This window comes from Eubalaena glacialis, chromosome 19 (genome assembly GCF_028564815.1).
Source record: "Eubalaena glacialis isolate mEubGla1 chromosome 19, mEubGla1.1.hap2.+ XY, whole genome shotgun sequence".
Taxonomy (NCBI): Eukaryota; Metazoa; Chordata; class Mammalia; order Artiodactyla; family Balaenidae; genus Eubalaena; species Eubalaena glacialis.
In genome coordinates, this window is record NC_083734.1 from 6,412,302 (window position 1) to 6,432,260 (window position 19,959).

Here is a 19,959-nt window from a genome sequence, read left to right on the forward strand (position 1 = left end):
CCACAAAGTACAGACCCAGGTAAGTTTACTGGTGAACTCTTTCAAACATGCAAGGGAGAAATAACACCAGTCTTACTCAAATTATTTTCAAAATACAGAAAAGGAGGGTATTCCTCTCAACCCATTTTATGAAGCCAGCATAGCCATTTATGAAAACCTGACCAAAACATTACAAGACAATTAATATCCCTCATAAATACAGACACAAAAATTGTTAAAATATGAGCAAATCTAATCTAGCAACATATGAAGTGGTAATATATCATAATCAAGTGGGGTTTGTCACAGGAATATAATACGGGCTTAATACTTGAAAATCAATGTAATGTACCATATTTATAGAATGATTTTAAAAATCATACGATCATTTCAACAGATGTAGGATTAGAATCTGATAAAATTCAACAACTGTTAGCATACTGAGAAGGAAACCTCTTATTTCATAAAATGCATGTAAAATAACCTACAGCTAACATCATATTCAGTGGTGAAATACAGAACACGTCCTTCCTAATTAATACTGGGAACAAGGCACTGCTTCTATTAAGCATTACATTGGAGGTCCCAGCCAGTACAAAAAGGTAAGGGGGGAAAAGCACGGCTTTTACTCACAAACATTTGGATTGCTACAACTGTTTAGTTAGAAAATCCCTACTAAAATTAATGGTGAAACCAGCAAGATCATAGGACACAATGTCAAAATATGCAAATCAGCTCTATTTCTCTAGAATAATAGCAAAATATTGGGAAAAAGTTAAAAATCCCATTTACAATATTAGCATCAAAAAACATGAATTCCTCAGGAATAAATTCAAAAGGTGCTCAAGAGATCCACACTGAAATCTATAAAACATCACTGAGAGACAGCAAGAAGATCTAAATCAATGGAGAAACATAACAGGTACTAAAAGACTCAGCAGTGTCAAGATACTCACAGCGGAATGGATAAATAAATTGTGGTCTATTGATACAATAACAACTTCTCTGCAATAAAAAGACTGAACTGCATATACACACGGATAGCATCGATACATCTTCAAAAGAAAGCACACACAAACAAGCACAGACTGTAGGAAGGCATTTCTAAAGAACTCGAGGAAAAGCAAACCTAACCGACAGTGACAGAAAATAGGACCAATGATCCTATAAAATATGAGACATATTTTATATCTTGACTGATGTGGTGATTACATGACTAACTACATTTGTCAAAATTCAAATTGTATGCTTAAAATGGGCACCTATTATTTGTGGTTACGGTGCTAATGTCATTCTAAAACTGCTGTATGTTTATGTCACAAACAGCTGTAATGTCTAGCATGTGTGTGTTAGAAAAACTTATCCAACACCAGGAAATAAATCCAAAAAAGGATTCCATTTCCTTTCAGTGTCACAGTGGAGCACCGGCAAGCCTGCCCGAGGACTGTGTAAGTGTACTTGTTCCTTTAGGGCCCAGACACTTAAGTTACACAATAACCTGCAGATTTTTGTCAGGTAGGGATGCAAATGATTTCTGTCCAACAACCCCAAAAGTTATTATTTTATTGACCTGGCGATAATTAGCAAATTTATACTTTGAGTAGCCATCTTGTTGCAATATTCCTTCTTTAGTGACTATAAATACAGAATTATGCAAATGTTCTTTGAGCCAGTTTCACTAACCTGTCTGTCCAGTTTTCTCATTAATGAGTTAAATATATTTTTGACACATGTTCGTTCTTCATTTGTAGGTGTAATATTTTTAATATTTTGCAAAGTATTCTTCGAGAGGAGTAGAGATTTAAGATCCATGAAACTAATTAAAGACCCTGTATCCTAAATCTAAGCCAGAAAGAAGTACGGAGTTGAAAAACAAAAAGCTTTTTAAAATTAACTACAAGAGGAAAATATCAACTTAGAGAATAGGGTCTATAACGTTAACAAAGACAGCAAAAAAGTAGTAGATAAAACAATTTTATATCCAAAACATATAATTTATAATAAATACACAACTCAAGTTACTTTGTATTAAAGTATATAAAATAAAAACCAAGGAATAAGGAGAAATTGACAATCTCAATGTTTTCAAATTTTGAACTCAATTTTTTAGATTAAAGTGGCAAAAAAGTGAAGAGGGACCTCCCTGGTGGTGCAGTGGTTGAGAACCCGCCTGCCTATGCAGGGGACATGGGTTCGAGCCCTGGTCCGGGAAGATCCTACACGCCGCAGAGCAGCTAAGCCAGTGCGTCACAACTACCGAGCCCATGTGCTGCAACTACTGAAGCCCACACGCCTGGAACCCATGCTCTGCAACAAGAGAAGCCACAGGGATGAGAGGTCCACGCGCCACAACGAAGAGTAGCCCCCGCTTGCCGCAGCTAGAGAAAGCCTGCACGCAGCAACGAAGACCCAGCACAGCCCCACCCAAAAAAAATAAAAAATAAACAGTTAAAAAAAAAAGTGCTGAACAAATATAATTATAATACAGAACAGACCTTTTCCAATATTTCATTTTTTAATTGACCATTTATCATGCTAAAAGAAGAATTTTAATATGTCCTAAAAGGCAGAAACGTACCGACTAAAATGCTTTGAAAGCAAGTAGTTAAGTAAAAAGATTAACAGGAATCACTTTGTACCGGTTAGCTATTTGTATAACAAAGCACCGCAAAACTTAACAGCTGACACCAACAGACATTTATTATTTCAGGTTTCTGTGAGTCAGGCTCCAGGGAGCATTTTTGTTGCTGGTTATGACTCAGGGTCTCTCATGAGACTTCAACTGAGATGTCAGCCAGGGCTGTCGGTCTCACTGGGGCAGGAGGTCTCGTCACCAAGCTCACTCAGACAGTACCGTAGGAAGCCTCTGCTCCTCACCACATGAGTCTCTCTGTAAAGCTGCCTGAGTGTCTTCACAACATGGCAGCTGGCCTCCCCCAGAGTGAGCAATCCAAGAAAGAAAACAAGAAAGAAGCCACATGCCTCTTTATGACCTACTCTCAGAGGGATGCACTGTCATTTCTGCCACATGCTATTCATGAGAAGTGAGTGACTAAGTTCAGTCCACACTCAAGGCTGTACTTAGCCACCGCCTTTTGAAGGGAGGTGTATTAAAGAGAGTGGACAGATTTTAAAACTACCATATACTTGGTACTTAAAACGCTGCAGTAAACAGCTCTGACACCTAACACTTAAAACAACTAAGAAAAGGAAAGTATGTATATGTATACACATGCACACGCACACCCACCCACGCATATGTGTGATGCTAGGGAAACAGTAAAATTTCACAGTTTTCAAAGAATTATGGGGACTTCCCCGGCAGTCCAGTGGTTAAGACTTCACCTTCCAATGCAGGGGGTGTGGGTTCGATCCCTGGTCGGGGAGCTAAGATCCCACATGCCTCACGGCCAAACACCCAGAACATAAAACAGAAGCAATATTGTAACAAATTCAATAAAGACTTTAAAAATGGTCCACATAAAAAAAAAAAAAATTATGTATCTTTCCCCAAAGACTCCTGGCCAAGATGGATTTCAACCTCAAAGAACAGAAAACTATACTATCACAACTGTTCTGAGCTCTGGGGAAAATTTTCTGAGCTCAAGGAGGCCAAAGTTATGTTTTTGATCATTAGGTGATCAATACTTTTTTACTGTATGAATAAAATAAAGATGAAAATTTTCCCAATTTGATTTTTAAAACTTGCATAACCCATCTAAAACCTTTACAATGTACACTATAAACCAATCTCAAACATTTTTATGTAGCAATCATAAATATTAACATAGTACATGTAAAAATATATTAAACATATAAACTATGAACCATGTAGGGATTATTTCTGGAATGCCAGAACAGTTCAACCACTGGACATATATGTTACTATGATGTGTCATATCAACAGCTGCACAGAAACATTTTATCATACACTGAATGATGCCAAAAAGGCATTTAATAAAATTTAATAGCCATTTGATTCATTCTTATTCTCTCTCTCACACACACATTCTCACACACAGATATATACACATATACTTAGTAAACCAGAAAAAGACATCTGCTTTCAAGTCAAGCAACATAAGAATCCTACCATCAATACTGTCATTCAACATTGATATAGTTCTAGGCAAAGCAACAAAAATAAACATGAGAACAGTAACAAAATATATATAATATGATTATAGGAAGGTAGGTAGGTAGGTAGATAGATATGAGAAAGATCAATAAATATGAGGAATGCCAAGGCAAAAATTACCTGCAGAATGGTACCTTGAGTGCCATCTGAAACCTATTCAAAAAAGAGGTAGGGACTTCCCTGGTGGCGCAGTGGTTAAGAATCTGCCTACCAACACAGTGGACACGGGTTCAAGCCTGGTTCTGGGAAGATCCCACATGCCGAGGAGCAACTAAGCCCGTGCGCCACAACTACTGAAGTCCGCACACCTAGAGCCCGTGCTCCGCAACAAGAGAAGCCACTGTAATGATAAGCCTGTGCACCGCAACGAAGAGCAGCCCCCGCTCGCCGCAACTAGAGGAAGACCATGAGCAGCAACGAAAACCCAACGCAGCCAAAAATAAATAAATAAAAAAAAAAAAAAAAAAAAGAGGTAGATCAGTATTTTGGCTGGTTACAAAATAAACATATCAGTATAAGTAGCTTTCCTATGCATCAGCAGGTATTATGACACTCCAGGTTGGGAAATAACTAATGCCTCTACCTTGCACGTGTCAGTGAGTTTCTCTTACCTCTGAACATGCTATGAGACATACTGAGTTCTATGAGGAATTCGGCTTCCCATTCTTCTCTAACTGGAAATAGCACCACTTACATTATCAATATGTCTATTACAATAGTACCTCCTACAGTCAAGACAGCATATGGGGGTCTAGAGATACAAAGAGGCCTTCTGAGAACTAACTAGAATATAATGAAAAAATAGTAATCAGAAAAGACCATAAATGCTAAGTGCCAGGTAAAAGGAATACAGTAAGACAATGAAACAGGAGTTCACTGGGATAATTTCGCCAAGTTTCATAGAAGAGCTTGAACTGAGTTTGGTCTTCGTGGAAGAGGAGAATATTCTAGTATGGTGAAACTGCACGACCAAAGCAGATTCCTTAGTAGTAGAGCACCAAAGGGCACAGGCTCTCTGTGCAATGACTCTCAAGCAAGGTTTGGCCTTTGCACTTACTGCCATGTATGGTCTGCACCCAGCATCTCTTGTCTTGGCAATGGAGTCCACAAGCTGTCCACTGATGCCAAAGTCGCAGAGTTTAATATTTCCACTTCTATCCAGAAGAATATTGGAAGGTTTGATATCTGCAAGACACAGATGTCATTCAACGTTCAAGTAATCAATCAAAGGAGCTATATTCTAAAGTATTTCAAGGAAAAATACTGAAAAACCTTAGAAAACGTAAGTGATCAAGTCCTTAAAATTCAGATAGCTAAGAAGATGAGAAAATTTTCTGAATGCTAAAAACTCATTATCAAAAAACTCCTCATATTAAATTTAGGCATTCTATAAAGTTTTCTTTGTTTTCATCAAGAGACACACTAATTTACTTGTTTCAAATTCATTACTTAACAGTCAAAACATGTAGGATGAATTTAATCTGTAAGAGTATACTAAGCTACTTTACAATACGTGTCAAAGATTATACAACTAAATGCAAAGTATACAAATTATAAACTCACAATTTAGTTAAAGGAGAGCTTTATCTAACTTAGGAAAGTATCCAGTCCAGTACATCTAAAAGACCACAAGCTTCGGGATCAGAAAAGCAAAGGTTCAAGACCTGGGTCTGATATTCCCAATGTGACCTGGGGCAAGTTCCTGAACTTTCACTTAGCAACCACAATTCCCTCATCTACAAAATATAAGTAATAATTCCTAACTTATAGGATTGTGGGAATGAAAACACCTATTACAGAAACTGAACATTGTTAGTACTCAGTAAATGCATCCACTTAATAATTATTTCTCCTTGAGAGATTTTTCTGATCTTAGATGGCTTCATCAAGTTTCTCCCAACCAACCTTCTTTAAGAGTCATCCTGGAGAAACCAGATTCATTTTTACCATTCTCAGAGTGTGTGTGCTTTCCCGCACACCTGAGAAAGTTGAATCCTTTCCATTTGGTTCTCCAGGTTTTATACAGTCTTGTCACATTGTTCCCTGGGTTATCACCTCCTCCTCACTCACCATCAACTAACTCACTGCCAGTGTGTGCAAATCAGCTAGCTGGACAATTCTCTCCCCTTGTTCACTAATTCTCTGTCCCTATCTCAATGCTTCGAAGCATTTCATTGTCACTGTCATGGCTCCATGAATAAAAAGGACAGAAATAAATATAGGATACAAAAATACCTGTCTGTAACTCAGAAGGGGACCTACAAAAAAATCCAGAAAAGAACGCTTACCATCACTGACACGGCTGACTGCCTATCAAACATCCACTCCTAACCATGCCATCATCCTTTCTAATGGAACTTTCATTCTACTGAGATCCATCCTCCTCTGTGTACATCTATCCGCACCTCCAAACACGGGGTCCTGATTGGTCTAAGCTTATCAGGGTAGCCTCATGCTCCTTGCCAGGGACTAGTTTAGGTAAGGGCATGAGTCAGACAAGAGAAAATGTGAGAGACAAGTAAGGAAGAGCTCCCTGCTGCTAAGACAGCCGCACAAGAAGAGACAGCTTCTTCTTCAAGAGGCTGTTATGCTAGGCGTGACACAGGACCTGCTTTAGTTGTTACTACCCTGAGGATGGAGCCAACACGTTAAGGGGAGCAGAGCCAGAAGAAGGGAGCCTGAACCCTAATCACATCGTGCTTGGAGCCACCCTCTCTTTGGACTTACTACGACAGATCATGAGTTTCCTTGAAGTTTAAGCCAGTTAACAGGATTTTCTCTTACTTGTAATCAAAAGCACTCTAATTACAGCAAAAAAAGCTAACTGATCCTAGCTGGTAAAAAAGACTGCTATAAATTCATCATTTTACTTAGTCACAGGAAAACCAAAGTTATTTTTGAAGCCTTTCCCTTTTATTTAACCTTGGGCAATGTCTTAGTGCTTTATTGTGATTGGTGAGAATCCCTAAGGTAATTGTCAGATGCCCTAAGGTAATACTCCCATAATTACCAAATATAGCCCAAAAAAAGGGAGGGAAAAAATCCAAAACAAGAACAAGATGAAGTACAAGAGGAACGAAATAATTTTGTTTAGGGACCTAATCCTACATGATTTTAGGCCAAAAGAGAAAATAAAAAACCTACCCAATATTATTTTTAACAAGCATTAAGCCAGGCAAAATTAAATGAAATATTCTGATGTTCGAGGTTAACTAATTTCAGTGGTCCAGGGTCAACCTCAAATAAAAATTACTTAAATCAATGCTCTAATTACTAATTTCTTTAATCACAACCTTAGAGCCCTTTAACCTTAGAATTCAAGGTTTTTCGCATCTCTGAATACGACTGTTTCCTTGCTGTCCTGTGTTGTCAGGCTGAATCACATACTGCCATGTGTCACCTTGGGTTTGTCCACTACAGATTTACTGAGGGTACAGAACTGTGCCTCTTCAAAGCCACTGCCTCGCTACCCCGAGTCTGGCATAGTAATAAGACAGAGCAACTACTTAAACTATTTGCTGAATTAAATTCAGGAATCCCACTGTCTCCCAAAAGACAGACACCAAATGTTTGAATTTGGACCTGTGTCTAAATAAGGCCAAGATCACTGTTTTCACAAATACAAATGCTTTAGAGGAATTTCAATGTAAAATACTAATTAAAGAATCTTTCTCAATTTACAAAAATATCCTCCAAAGTAAAGAAGAAACACTTGATAGGGACAGTAGCGTGCCTTTAAAATGATCGAGGGTGCTATCCTGCAGATCCTTCTTTGACGGTCCACAGGTTCACCTTCCTGCCTTATTTGTATAGACAGAGAAACATTAATTATCTATCAGGCAAATGAATGATTATTTTTCAACTAAGCCCCAACATTCTAATAAGTTAGACTGAAATTTATAGAATCCCAAAGGGAAAAAAATCCTAAATTAATAATAAAGTTTTAGGGTACATATAGTATGTTTTGCTAAAAATACAAGTATTTTAGGAAAAGTTATACAATGCACTGTAACTTTTAATTTTTTTTCCTATTAAGGAAAAACGTTAATTTCTAGTCTAAAAAAAAAAACAATTCATACCCACCTCTGTGAATGATTTTCAAGTTTTCTTTTAAGTGGTTTAGTGCTTTCACAGTCTAGGGAGGAAAAAGCAGAGACAGATGGGATAAGCAATCAATTTCCTTCTAATCAAACAGCACAATAGCTTACCGTAAAGTAACAGCTCGGGTAGCTCTTTGCATTCTTTTAGGCTTAATATTTCAATATTCTGTCCATTTTTTATGTTAACTGAAGATGCTAAATTATGATTTTAGATCTGAAAACTCAGTTGCCTTTACACGCCCTTCCCTGACAGCTAAAAAAACAAACAGGTAACTTACAATTTTTTAAATAAGTCATTAAAAAGTTGTATTATCTTTCTCATACCATCGAACTTTTTAGGAACAGATATATTTAGTACAAAAAGGTCCAACAGTCTGGTTCCATTATCAACCCTAATTTAATAAGTTTTTCCAAATTCTCAGTTTCTCACAATCATTCACCCTCACTGGGTGTGGAGCCTGCAAAGTAATTTTTGCAGAGCCAGAATTTATCCTATTGTTTGATCACTGCTCATGATCAGGAAATCAAAGATTTCTCCAGGAATAGAGGAAACAGAGACTTGAATTAAAATTTCTACAACAGCAAACTAATAGAGAAGTGAAGCACAGGCCTACCATTAGAAAGGTCAAGTCTCCGCTGCCATCAAGCTGCTGGGTGCAGAACACAAACTCGCAATGTTTCAAACAGCCAGGCTTGTTCATGGGGTTATTAATTAGCAAGAAGGGATTTAACACAATGTAATTTTAAATGTTACGCTTAATATAAAGGATGATCACCAAGTCTAGAAACACAGGCAAATATATAATAAATGATTTATTAGTGTACATTACATATATTGCAATATGGGATAAAATAATTTTATCTATGTTTTCCAACTTCATGATCATCCTGTCGTGCAGTGGTTAACAGCTGGATTCTAGGATCAGGCTGCCTGGGCTTAAATCATTTACACTTACAAATGTATGAATTTCAAAGCAAATTAATTACTTAACCTCTCCATGCTTTAGATTTGTCATCTGTAAATAAAAAGGGGATTACGCTATTTACCATTGAGAGTTGCTATGAACATAAAATGTCATGAGATCTTGGCCTGACACAAATAAACACTCAATAACCATTAGCTATTATCATTATTCTACTATTGTTCCATTATAATTATCATGAATAGTAACAAGTTCCAAGATAAAGCTAGGTTTGGTATACTGAAGAGAGATGACTAAAGTGATCAACATAAAATTTCATACACCTGTCTGAATAATGAACAAGTTTCTAGTAAAACTTGTTTATACTAGACAGCTTCTTTATAAAATTATATGAAAGGGTGTATATCTTAACAGCTCATAAAACATTTAAATTAAGCATTAATTCAGGTAAATAATTTAAAATATTAACATGAGACCTATTAATCTTAAGATTATGACTAGAGTTTAATCTGACTTTTTAAATCCCAGTTATACACACATATCTCTTACAACTAAAATACAGTTCAGAAACTGTCTACATATTTTAACATTGACCCTTAATGATTAAACAGGATAAACTGACAATTAACAGGCAGACTATACTGGATGTGGAGGATACAGTGAAGAAAGGGGAAATTACATGCAACCAGAATATCTATCTTACAACTTCCTATAAAATTTAGTTTACACATCCACTAACCCAGGTCATGTCATTAGTTCAGATTCTCAGGGGTTTCTAAGAAACTTACTAACTTTACTCTACCAAAAAAATTTGTTTTTCTTTCTGTGAAAAAACTGTGAATGACCTTTGTTAGCTAAAAGAACAAGAAAGAAAATGATCATTAATTCATTTTCAAAACTATAAACATGTAAGCAAAACAGTGCCTCTTTTCTTTTTTGGTACTATGGTAAAAGTGATTTGACCAAATTAGTAGTAATGCTGGTTACTGAAATTGCTAGTCAACAATTTAAGTAGTTTAGACAGAATAGCCCAAATCTTAAACCACAGGAAATATACTTTGTCCAAGAGTTTCAATTAAGGGATTTCAAGGAGACTGCTGCAATTCTGATTAATTTAAGGGGAACTGTGATAACATAACCTATTTAAATACAGTTAAAGTAACAAGGGAAAGAGGAGCAGAAAATTGCTTTTTCTAGCCTTATTTACAGCACAATCTATTATGGTTCACTCTGATTTTAATGGAAAGAATACTGTAGTATTTATTATTGAAATGTATGATTTCAATATGTACTTTTTGAAAATGAAAAGTGTCAATGTAGTATTTTGAAAATTGTTCTTACTACTTGTTGTGTTAATTACCCCACAGAAGTGATTTTTGTCTCTTTTCCTATTATAATGACTTTCCAGGAAGGTCAGTAACATTCTGTGAAGGGCATTCAGATGTGTGCATTCCAAACTCCAGTAGCATCTTTATGTAAGTACGTATACAAGGAACAATTTGAAAACCAAGTACTTACTGCTAAAGTGATTTTGCCTAAAATTTCTTCTGGAATAACATCATCTAATACACTATATACATATTTGTAAAACTTATCAAACGAGGTAGACATGAGTTCCATACAGATCCAACAGTCACCCTATAAAAAAACAAATATCGGTTATTCTTATACATCTTAACATTAAGTACCACCTTTCCTTTACTTGAAATAGAAATACAATGAGAGAAGAAGCAATCTTCTTCTTCTTTTTTTTTTTAAAATTTTTGTTCCTTATTAAAGCGCCGGACAGAATATTCTCCTCATGTTCAAACACAAACTTAGTTGCCCAATTTTCCCCACTCTTAATTGTAAGGATGGGCATAGTCTTACATAGAAAACCTTTGGACTTTTATAAAAATTTGCAAACTTTGCCATGATTAAATAGAAAAACAGAAAATATGTGGGAAACTGTTCATTCTCACTAACAAAGGAAATAGATTACTCCTGTACTCTCCTCTTGAGAAACTACATAAACTTCTTAAATTAGTAAAAAAGAAAAAAAAATACATAAAGCAAACCCAATGCTTAAAGTCCTTGCTTAAATGCCACCTTCTCAGTGGCCAACATTGAAAATGCCCAATTCAAAATGCAAGTCATCCCCCTCTCAGCATCCCCTTAACTGCTCTACTCTGTAGAGCCTTTATCATCTTCTAATATAAAATATAATTTACTTATTTATTATGGTTTTCATTGATCTTCCCTATTAGAACATGCAGTCCACCACGACAGGGGCTCAATAAACATTCCTTAAATGAACAAATGCTGGCTATAATCAAATCAAATCATTCAAAAACTATTGGCAGCATTATAGAGTGTTTTAAACCAGTTTGAAGGCAATTTGACAATAAAACAAGAGAAATAAAAGTGCCTATACCCTTTGATAGAGTCATCCCATGACTGGGAATCTAACTTAAACAAACAGCTCATAAATTACAAAAAAAAAAAAAAAAAAAAGAAAAAAACAAAAACAAACTAAAAACCTCTGAACTATCTCACAAGAAGAAATGGTACATTATTAAAAGGATTACCTAAAATTAAATTATTCTGAAAACTATACAGTTCATGAGGTATGCATGAGAAAACACAGGCTATAAGCAGATTCCATGTTTATAATGCTGTAAAAGTATGTGCACATATAAACAAGGACTATGAAGTACCTTGTGAGAGTGAAAAGAGCTATCGGGATCATGACAAAAATTATCTTTAAAAAATTTTGTATATGGTTACTAATTTATGGATCCAGCTATATCTTTACTTTTATTTTTTTAATTTTAAAATATTATTTATTTATTTATTTTTGGCTGTGTTGGGTCTTCGTTTCTGTGTGAAGGCTTTATCCAGTTGCGGAGAGCGGGGGCCACTCTTCATCGCGGTGCGCGGGCCTCTCACTGTCGCGGCCTCTCTTGTTGCGGAGCACAGGCTCCAGACGCACAGGCTCAGCAATTGTGGCTCACGGGCCTAGTCGCTCCGCGGCATGTGGGATCTTCCCAGACCAGGGCCTGAACCCGTGTCCCCTGCATTGGCAGGCGGATTCTCAACCACTGCGCCACCAGGGAAGCCCCCAGCTATATCTTTAGAGATTTTCTACCACTAACCTCCTTCCCCTAGCGTCTGACTTGGATTGATCATACGAGAGATCTATGCCCGCTGAAGTAGCTCCATGGCTTCACAGAATGCTGATTTGTAAAGCATATTTGACAAAGTAAACTTTCACTTATAGTTATTCCAATCTTTCTTCTTAGGTCTCTTTTTCTGGGTGCTCTTGCAGAATAACCTTCAAAAACGACTAACACTATTAACCCAAAACACACACTTGAATTTACTTCAATCTAAAGACACCATCTCAATAGATTTACTAGAATTTTTTAATTAGAGAAAAGGATAGCACATTTAACTCACCTACTTAGAAAAACAGCAAGGAAGGAACTTAACTTCAGTAATATAGCAAAGTGGGACAATCATTGATTAGAGTGTGAAGGCCTGACTTACTCATCCAGGCTCTCCCACTTTCCACTTACATAAGCTTGGGCCCCGTCAACTCCTAACTGTGAAATGGGATTGCCCCACAATCCTCAATGCACTATGATAAAGATCAAACTAGTTAACATACGTAAAGCACAAAGTAAAGTGCCTGGAGGCTGCTACAAACTAGAGTTAAGAAAATGAGCGGAGAAAGGGAAAGGATGGAAAAATAGGAGAGCAACCAAAAGAGAAGGAAAGACAAGGGAACAAGGGAAATAAAGGTGAGAAGTAAACTGAGGTGAGAAGGGCAGGTACAAAGGAGCAATTAGCTCCAGGGCGGGAAATCTTTGTAGTTTCTAAGGCACATAACCTAATGTAAATGTATTTCTTCTGGCAGTTCCTTTTGGCCATAACTGAGAATAGACAACAGCAATGAGCTGCGTTTAAAAAAAAAAAAAAAAAAAAAAAAAAGGAATGGTTTGAGCTGCCTCAAAAGCAGTGACAGCAACATTACTTTCATGTTCAAGCAAAAGACAGGACAACCACACAACTGAAATACAAAAATAAAAATTACTGAATATGGATTTACTGAAAAGGAAGGTGGAGGATAATGAAACTGAACTACTAAGATCAAGATACGAGTTTCAGAGACAACAACCAGATAAAACCAATAACATAATTTTTATACCAACAGGAACAACTTAGAAAATAAAATGTTTAAAAAGACACCACTCACAGTAGAAAGAAAAAAGCACCTAGGAATACATCTAACGAATTAGCCTAGCCAGACTAATCAGGAAAAAATAGAGAAGATACAAATTATATCAGGAATAAGAGAGAGAGGGAGGTAACATCACTGTAGATTCTACAGATATTATGATGATAATATAGGGCTACTATGAATAACTTTATACCAATTAATTTGACAGTTTAGATAAAAGGCACAAATTTCTGAAAATAAAATCAAACTACCAAGTATCACTCAGGGAGAAACAGATAACCTGAATAGAACTCTTTGAAAGAAACTGAACTGCAAAATAATTATGCTGAGTAAAAGACGACCAAAAAAAAAAAGGAGGGGGTACATGCTGTATGATTCCATTTACATAAAATTCTAGAAAAAGCAAACTCATCTACAGTGGCAGAAAGCAGCTCTGCAGTTGCCTGAGGATGGTGACAGCAGAGAGGAGGTGTGTATAACCTACGAGACACAAGGAAACTCGTGAGAGGTGGGTATGTTCATGACTTTGATTATGGTGATAATCCCACAGGTGTGTACATTTGTTCCAACATATCAAATTGTATATTGTAAATATGTGCAGTTGATTGTCAATTTTACCTCCATAAAGCTGTACTTAAAACTTGCCGGGGCGGGGAAGGAAGGGGAAAGCACAACATGAGCAGAAGTAGGGGTGGAAACGGAGGAGGTGACTAAATTCGGCTAATATCACTGTCTTTTACATAACCTGATGAACTCCTATAGTCACAGATTACTCAGAACAGTATTTCCTACACCAGAATTTCCCCAACCTCAAAAGATATCTTAAATAAGGGATTCCTTGCTATTAAATTCTGAAAATGTATATATTAAAAGACATTTTAAAAGTGCTTTTAAGTCTCAGTATTGATAACATAAATAGTAGGTCTGGCCTTTATGTAAGCTATAGGCTAAAAGTCACTTTCATTATTCAATACTGTCAAGCTCTTTTTTCCCTGTCTACCAAGTCTGAAAATGAATTTAGAAACCTGTGCAATTAAATGTCTTAATAAATTTTCTAAATAAAATCCAAGTTGTATTTTGGACTTCTTATCCTCATTTAGTTTCATCCTAGAAAGAAGTATACACATGGTTGGAGACAACAGCAATAAATGAGTTACCAACTTCAGTATTAAATGTTATTTATTCACTGCTCCAAATAAAGTTATGGAACTTTCAGAGGCTCAATATTACCCAATGGCAAGATTAACCTCTACATTGTTGCTGCCAAGAAGAAGAAAAATAACATCTCATGGCTCCATGACTGTTGGTTGACTGGATCAGACCAAGAGCTGATGTCCCGTGGTCATATAAATTATGTGAAATGAAATACTCTGGAGGCTTTTCACAGGGATGGGAGTTACAAGCATTCGTCTCTCTCACAACAAGTCCTGAATGCGCTCATTCATGTCCAGTCTTTCCTTTCATAAACCCAGAATTCTGTGTCTATTATCAAAACTGAAGGTCATGTCACCAACAAAAGATCCTTTTCTTTTAAGTGATCTATCTCAAAAATCTTTCTCCAAACCATTATTAAATAATTGTTTATATTTTTAACCATTGTAGCTTCAGGAAAGTTACACACTTTGACTATGCATATGCACTCTTCAAGGTGAACTTTCTGCTTCTAAAACTTCATTATTCAGAAAGTACCTATTACTTCTTGCATTCTAAGATCTAAGGGGGGCGGAGGGTGGCTTCATGTTCAGCCTAACTAGGCATTTTGTGACTTCACACAACTTAACTATATAGCTCCTGAGCCTTCATCTTATCATACTCAAAAACTGCAATGTTTAAAAAGCAGATTATTTCTTAAATGAAGCTCAAGTTCTTTATCCCTGGACCACTTGTGGTATAACAGAAAGAACAGTGAGATTTTTGTCTCTGAAGTCCTGTCCGTGACACTTCTTGGCTGTGTGACTTTTGTCAAATTAGTACTCAAATCTCAGTTTCCTCCCTGGAAAAAGGGGATAATACCACCAACCTCCCCGAGACTGTTGTGAAAGTAATAAATGTGGCATCTATAGAGCATTCAATAGATGTTAGTGCTTATAGATGCATATCTCAATTCCAGTCAACCTTCCTGAGATATGAAACTGAATTTTACCCGGCTGTTCATAAGAAATCATAACGATCCTGTTCAGATACTATTCCAAGCTTTTTGTTTTGTTTCCAGTAACTTTTCAATCACTCTGCTTTCTTTTCATAAAATCAGCCTTCACACTACCTAGCCTGGAGCTATATATTTAAATGTTGCTTAAATGAATTATCAAGTAAATGAACATGAGAAATAAACTGGCATACCTGAGCACTATGGAGGTGAATCAGGGCTGAGACAGAGCCCGTGAGAGTCTACGGAGACAGTGAGCACAGCATGAAAAGCTGACTATGGCATCCAGTTAGGAGGGAAAATCTAGTCCATTCCAGATAACTACTGCTCTTCATGAGATGTGAAGAGTAGTGTGGCCAGGGGATTTATGATTATGAAGAAGAAATTCATGGTTTGGGGGAAGAAGGGAGGAGGAGATGGCAAGATTCCTGTGCAACATGAAGAAAGTTCCAGATTCATGATCTTACAAACAGAATAACAGTATATAATACTTCAGTGCAGGATACAGTTACCTGCCTAAATACATGACTGTGTGTGCTGATGTGATGTAATACTATGTGACATGGGGAAGAAAGTTAACAAATTCAACAGATCTGGTCATAAAAATGAACACTCAAGTCAAAAAAGTACACGGACAGGAGGAGAAAGAAGCTATGTGAGTCCAAAACGAATAGTGATTAATTAGCGATTCAACAAAGGGATGGGCTCTATCACGAAGGAGAACGCTTCTGGTTAATAGAGTTATCTATTAAGAGCACAGAAAAATAAATAAATATTTCAGGATTGGGTGAAGAATTAATTGATGAACCTCTAAGGTCTTCTCCAATGATAAGATTTCCTATCTTTCTATTCAGTGTAACATTCAGTCCTGTCTTACAACATAGTATTTTTTAAGTCAATAACGATAACAAAACCCCCAAAACGACACCCTCTGCGATCCAGTCCCAAAAAGAAGGGCAGGGTGGGTGCAGTTTTTCCTCACCAGTTCATAACAAACCCACCAGTACCAGCTCATCCTAACATTTTCAGAATGATAATGGATATTTTTTTAAGAGTATTTAAAACGCTTAAGAGTTCAGTTCAATTCCCATTCACCTAACTAAATATCACAAGTGTGTGATAACTGTCCAGGACACCATAAAGTATCTGATTCACTGACAGCTCCACCTTTACTTCCTGACCCCAACTCACTTCCCTGCTTTAGGGAGTGGGGTGACTGGAAATGAGCAAGTGCACTGACAGCTGCAGGCAGAAGTGATAGCCTGTAGCAGGATACAGGAGAGTCAGAGACCAAAAGAGATATATGATCCTGACACCAAGAAACTAAAGTTCTAGTTTCTACGTAAAAATCTGGATAGCAGAATTAGATAAAAGAATTTCTACTGCAGCTGTTAATTTCCATGTCTGATGAATTTTATTGAGGATTGTGGGTGGACACGAATAAATGCTTATGCTAAATGCAGATACATTTGATGACAGAAATGAATAAAAGTTTAAAGAAGGGGTGCGGGAGGACTGAGGGAGCTCAAGGACAAAAGAGATAGATCTAAATACAGTAACATATTTAGAAGCCAGATGATTTGTCAGGTTCTTAAAAAACAGAAAATATTTACATATGAAGAAGGAAATATGGAATTCACAAATGGCAGCCATAAAATACTTAATTAACTAATATAATTAAAGTATGAAATTCACCCCTTAACCAAAGGAACATGAATGGTAGAAATTAATGTGTAAATTATCATGGCGATATACTAAAATGTTGAGAAATTAATGTATTACTAATGTACGGCATTTAACTGAAGATTAGAATCAAATCCTGCCATCCTCTTACTTATTCCAAGTAGACGTCCACTTGTCAGCTAAGACCCAAGCTTAGGTTTATTCCTACCTCTCTGAAGAGTGCACCATAAAACTGAACAATGTACGGGCAATCACTACTTCGCATCACTACATCCAAATCCATGAGAAGTTGTTTTTGCTCTTTTTCATCCACTGTTGACCGAATTCTCTGGAAAAAAATGACAAAATTTGTCACAAAAACATAAAACAACTTTAGAAACCAAAGAAAAACCACTACCACAAGACTAAAAATCCCAAGCAGACTTCACAAATACTAACCAGACATAAAAATTATCATCTTCCTTATACTTTACAAGAATAATTTTATCACAGAAAAACAAAATAGCACTTAGAAAAAAATTTTTTGACAAAATAGCACTTAGGTACTCTTTAAGGGACACTGGGCTTTTTAACCACAAGCATTCACTGATGATGATGGAAGGAATGCCCTGCAGGCAAATATAAAGAAAATCCTAACAAGCCATCCTCTAAACAGTTTACGTTGAATAATTATCAGTAGTTTCATACATACTTTTAATCACCATTTCAGAATTGTATGGAATCTGGGCATTCAACGCAAGAACAGCCCTCTTCACGCCCTGGCATCCTTACGCCTTAGCATCCTCCTTTTTTAGAGATGGAAAACAGCCCAGGACAGGTAAAAGTGAGAACTAGCGTAGGGGCAGCACACAGACTACGATCCATGTCTCCCAAATCCTGTACTGGTATCTTCCCCCTTCACCACACTTTCTGCATGTTGAAAACAAAAAGTTCTACCTGACTCTCCAACTCGTGAGTCAGAATGCAGGGCAGCATAAACATGTGGAGGAAAATCTAAAAATGAGGAGACAGAGGGCTGTTTGTCTACTCCTCAGATGATGAGGTCCTCCCCTGTACACTGCAGACCTGGGGTATACCCCCAACCCACCTGTACAACGACGACTCTGCACAATTCTAAAAGACTGCCAAAAAAGATAAGGGTCCCCAGCCCTGCCACCCACCCAGGAACTGTACAGAACATGGAGATGTTCAGAGCGACAGCTCCCACTGCACTAGAGACAGGAAAGAATCAAGTTCAGACAGTGTAAAATATTAATAATGAAGTTATAGTTTAATGACAAGGCATGCAAACAGCTCTGTTCTCATAAAAAAGTTCACAATGTCACACTGCGCCACTGTGTACAATACATAGCACATACTTACAAGGCAAGTTAGTATCAAAAAATATACAAGGTGGCACTTTGTCTCCCAAAGACTTCAAGGTATCTGTCCTCAGTGTTCTTGAAAGGGTAAGGCAGTCAATTAAACTCTTGAACCCATTTTACAGAAGAGAAGCCAGAGGCACAGAGAGATACAAAAGATGTATTCCATGCAACACGACAATAAGCAGGTGTATAAGGAATAGAAGTGGGTTCTCTCATTTTCATTTTTCCCACACTAAATGAGGAATTCCATATATTCCAAATACAAACAAATTTAATTTTGCAACTTAAAATTTACAGCCTGCTAGCTACAGTACTTCATACCAAATAAAATTTACTAGCTGGCATCCATCTTGTACATACTGATTTATTCCAAACTTTCACACTGAATATCCCGCCCAGATAAATAAGAAAAAAATAAGAAGAATGAAAAATAAAAACAAGTAAGACTAGTACTTTTAAAATTGAGAAAATCCCCCCCTCCCATTTCTGTACTTTCATAGTTTGGAGATTAATAATTTTGCTTTTAAATCAACATCGGCATAATGTCTGCTCAAAAGGGATAGTTTTAAAAAGTCAAATTAGCCCAGAGATGTAATTTGTATTTGCTCAAAACATGGCATTGAAATTTTTGTAAACATTTTAATTACATTAACTCCTGTTTTAAAAAATATACTTTAAAAGTGTAGCTGTGAAAATACTAATTTGGGAACGCTATTATTTTTAAAAGACTTAATAATCCTATGTATCTAAACTTAAAAGACAAAGAACTGGTAATTAGAGACAAACAGGGAAGAAAAAGCAAATGATCCTCTGGTTGCAGAAGATTTCTACCTACTAAAGAATTCTCACTATTAATAGATTAAAATTTTTTTTTTCTATTTTTACTATTTTTCCTTATTTACAAGTGTACTAACACACACACTTATAAAACACTATTTTAAAAGATGCCCTTTCTAGTTTATTTTTTGTTTCCCTAAACTGGTTATATGGTTTTCTAAATTTACAATAAACCTCAGTAGTTATCATCAATAACTGACTCTCGGGGACCAATTTCTAAAAACACTGCTGTTGCTACAGAAAGGATACATGTTACTTTGTGAACTGGAGACCTAACTGAAGTCCCAGCATCTAATTGATTTAATAGGATTATTACTAACCATACTGGAGAGAGAGTTCCTGGCACTTTGAGATCGTCAGCATGGTAGGAAAATCTGTCCATCTGTAAAATATTCTTTAATGCCACTGCTAGCACGAAAGAGAACATGGGGGCGCTGCTGGATGGCCTACTGCTCTAACGATGCCTGTCACCACCTCCTCATGCTTTCTGAACATCTCGTCCAAGTGATGGGCATTGGAGGACTAGCTGCTGGTACTGCATCTCAATTGTTTAAAACTGAGCAAGTA

General features: G+C 36.6%; 1 protein-coding gene across 4 annotated transcripts in view; it reads right to left on the bottom strand.

Moving 5' to 3' along the window:
• Positions 1–19,959, bottom strand: part of MAP2K4 (mitogen-activated protein kinase kinase 4) — a 111,803-nt gene that overhangs the window by 17,424 nt on the left and 74,420 nt on the right. For 3 of the 4 annotated variants that reach the window (XR_009698598.1, XR_009698599.1, XM_061176853.1), the window contains exons 4-7: positions 17,400–17,519; positions 10,659–10,778; positions 8,201–8,252; positions 5,175–5,302 (exon numbers count right to left, since the gene is read on the bottom strand). Coding sequence is in view for 2 of the 4 variants with exons in the window: in XM_061176853.1 (XP_061032836.1) it covers positions 5,175–5,302; positions 8,201–8,252; positions 10,659–10,778; positions 17,400–17,519 (420 nt within the window). In the remaining 2 variants the exon portion in view is untranslated. The remainder of the gene's footprint in view (positions 1–5,174; positions 5,303–8,200; positions 8,253–10,658; positions 10,779–17,399; positions 17,520–19,959) is intronic. The other variant, XM_061176852.1, reaches the window with a different exon arrangement.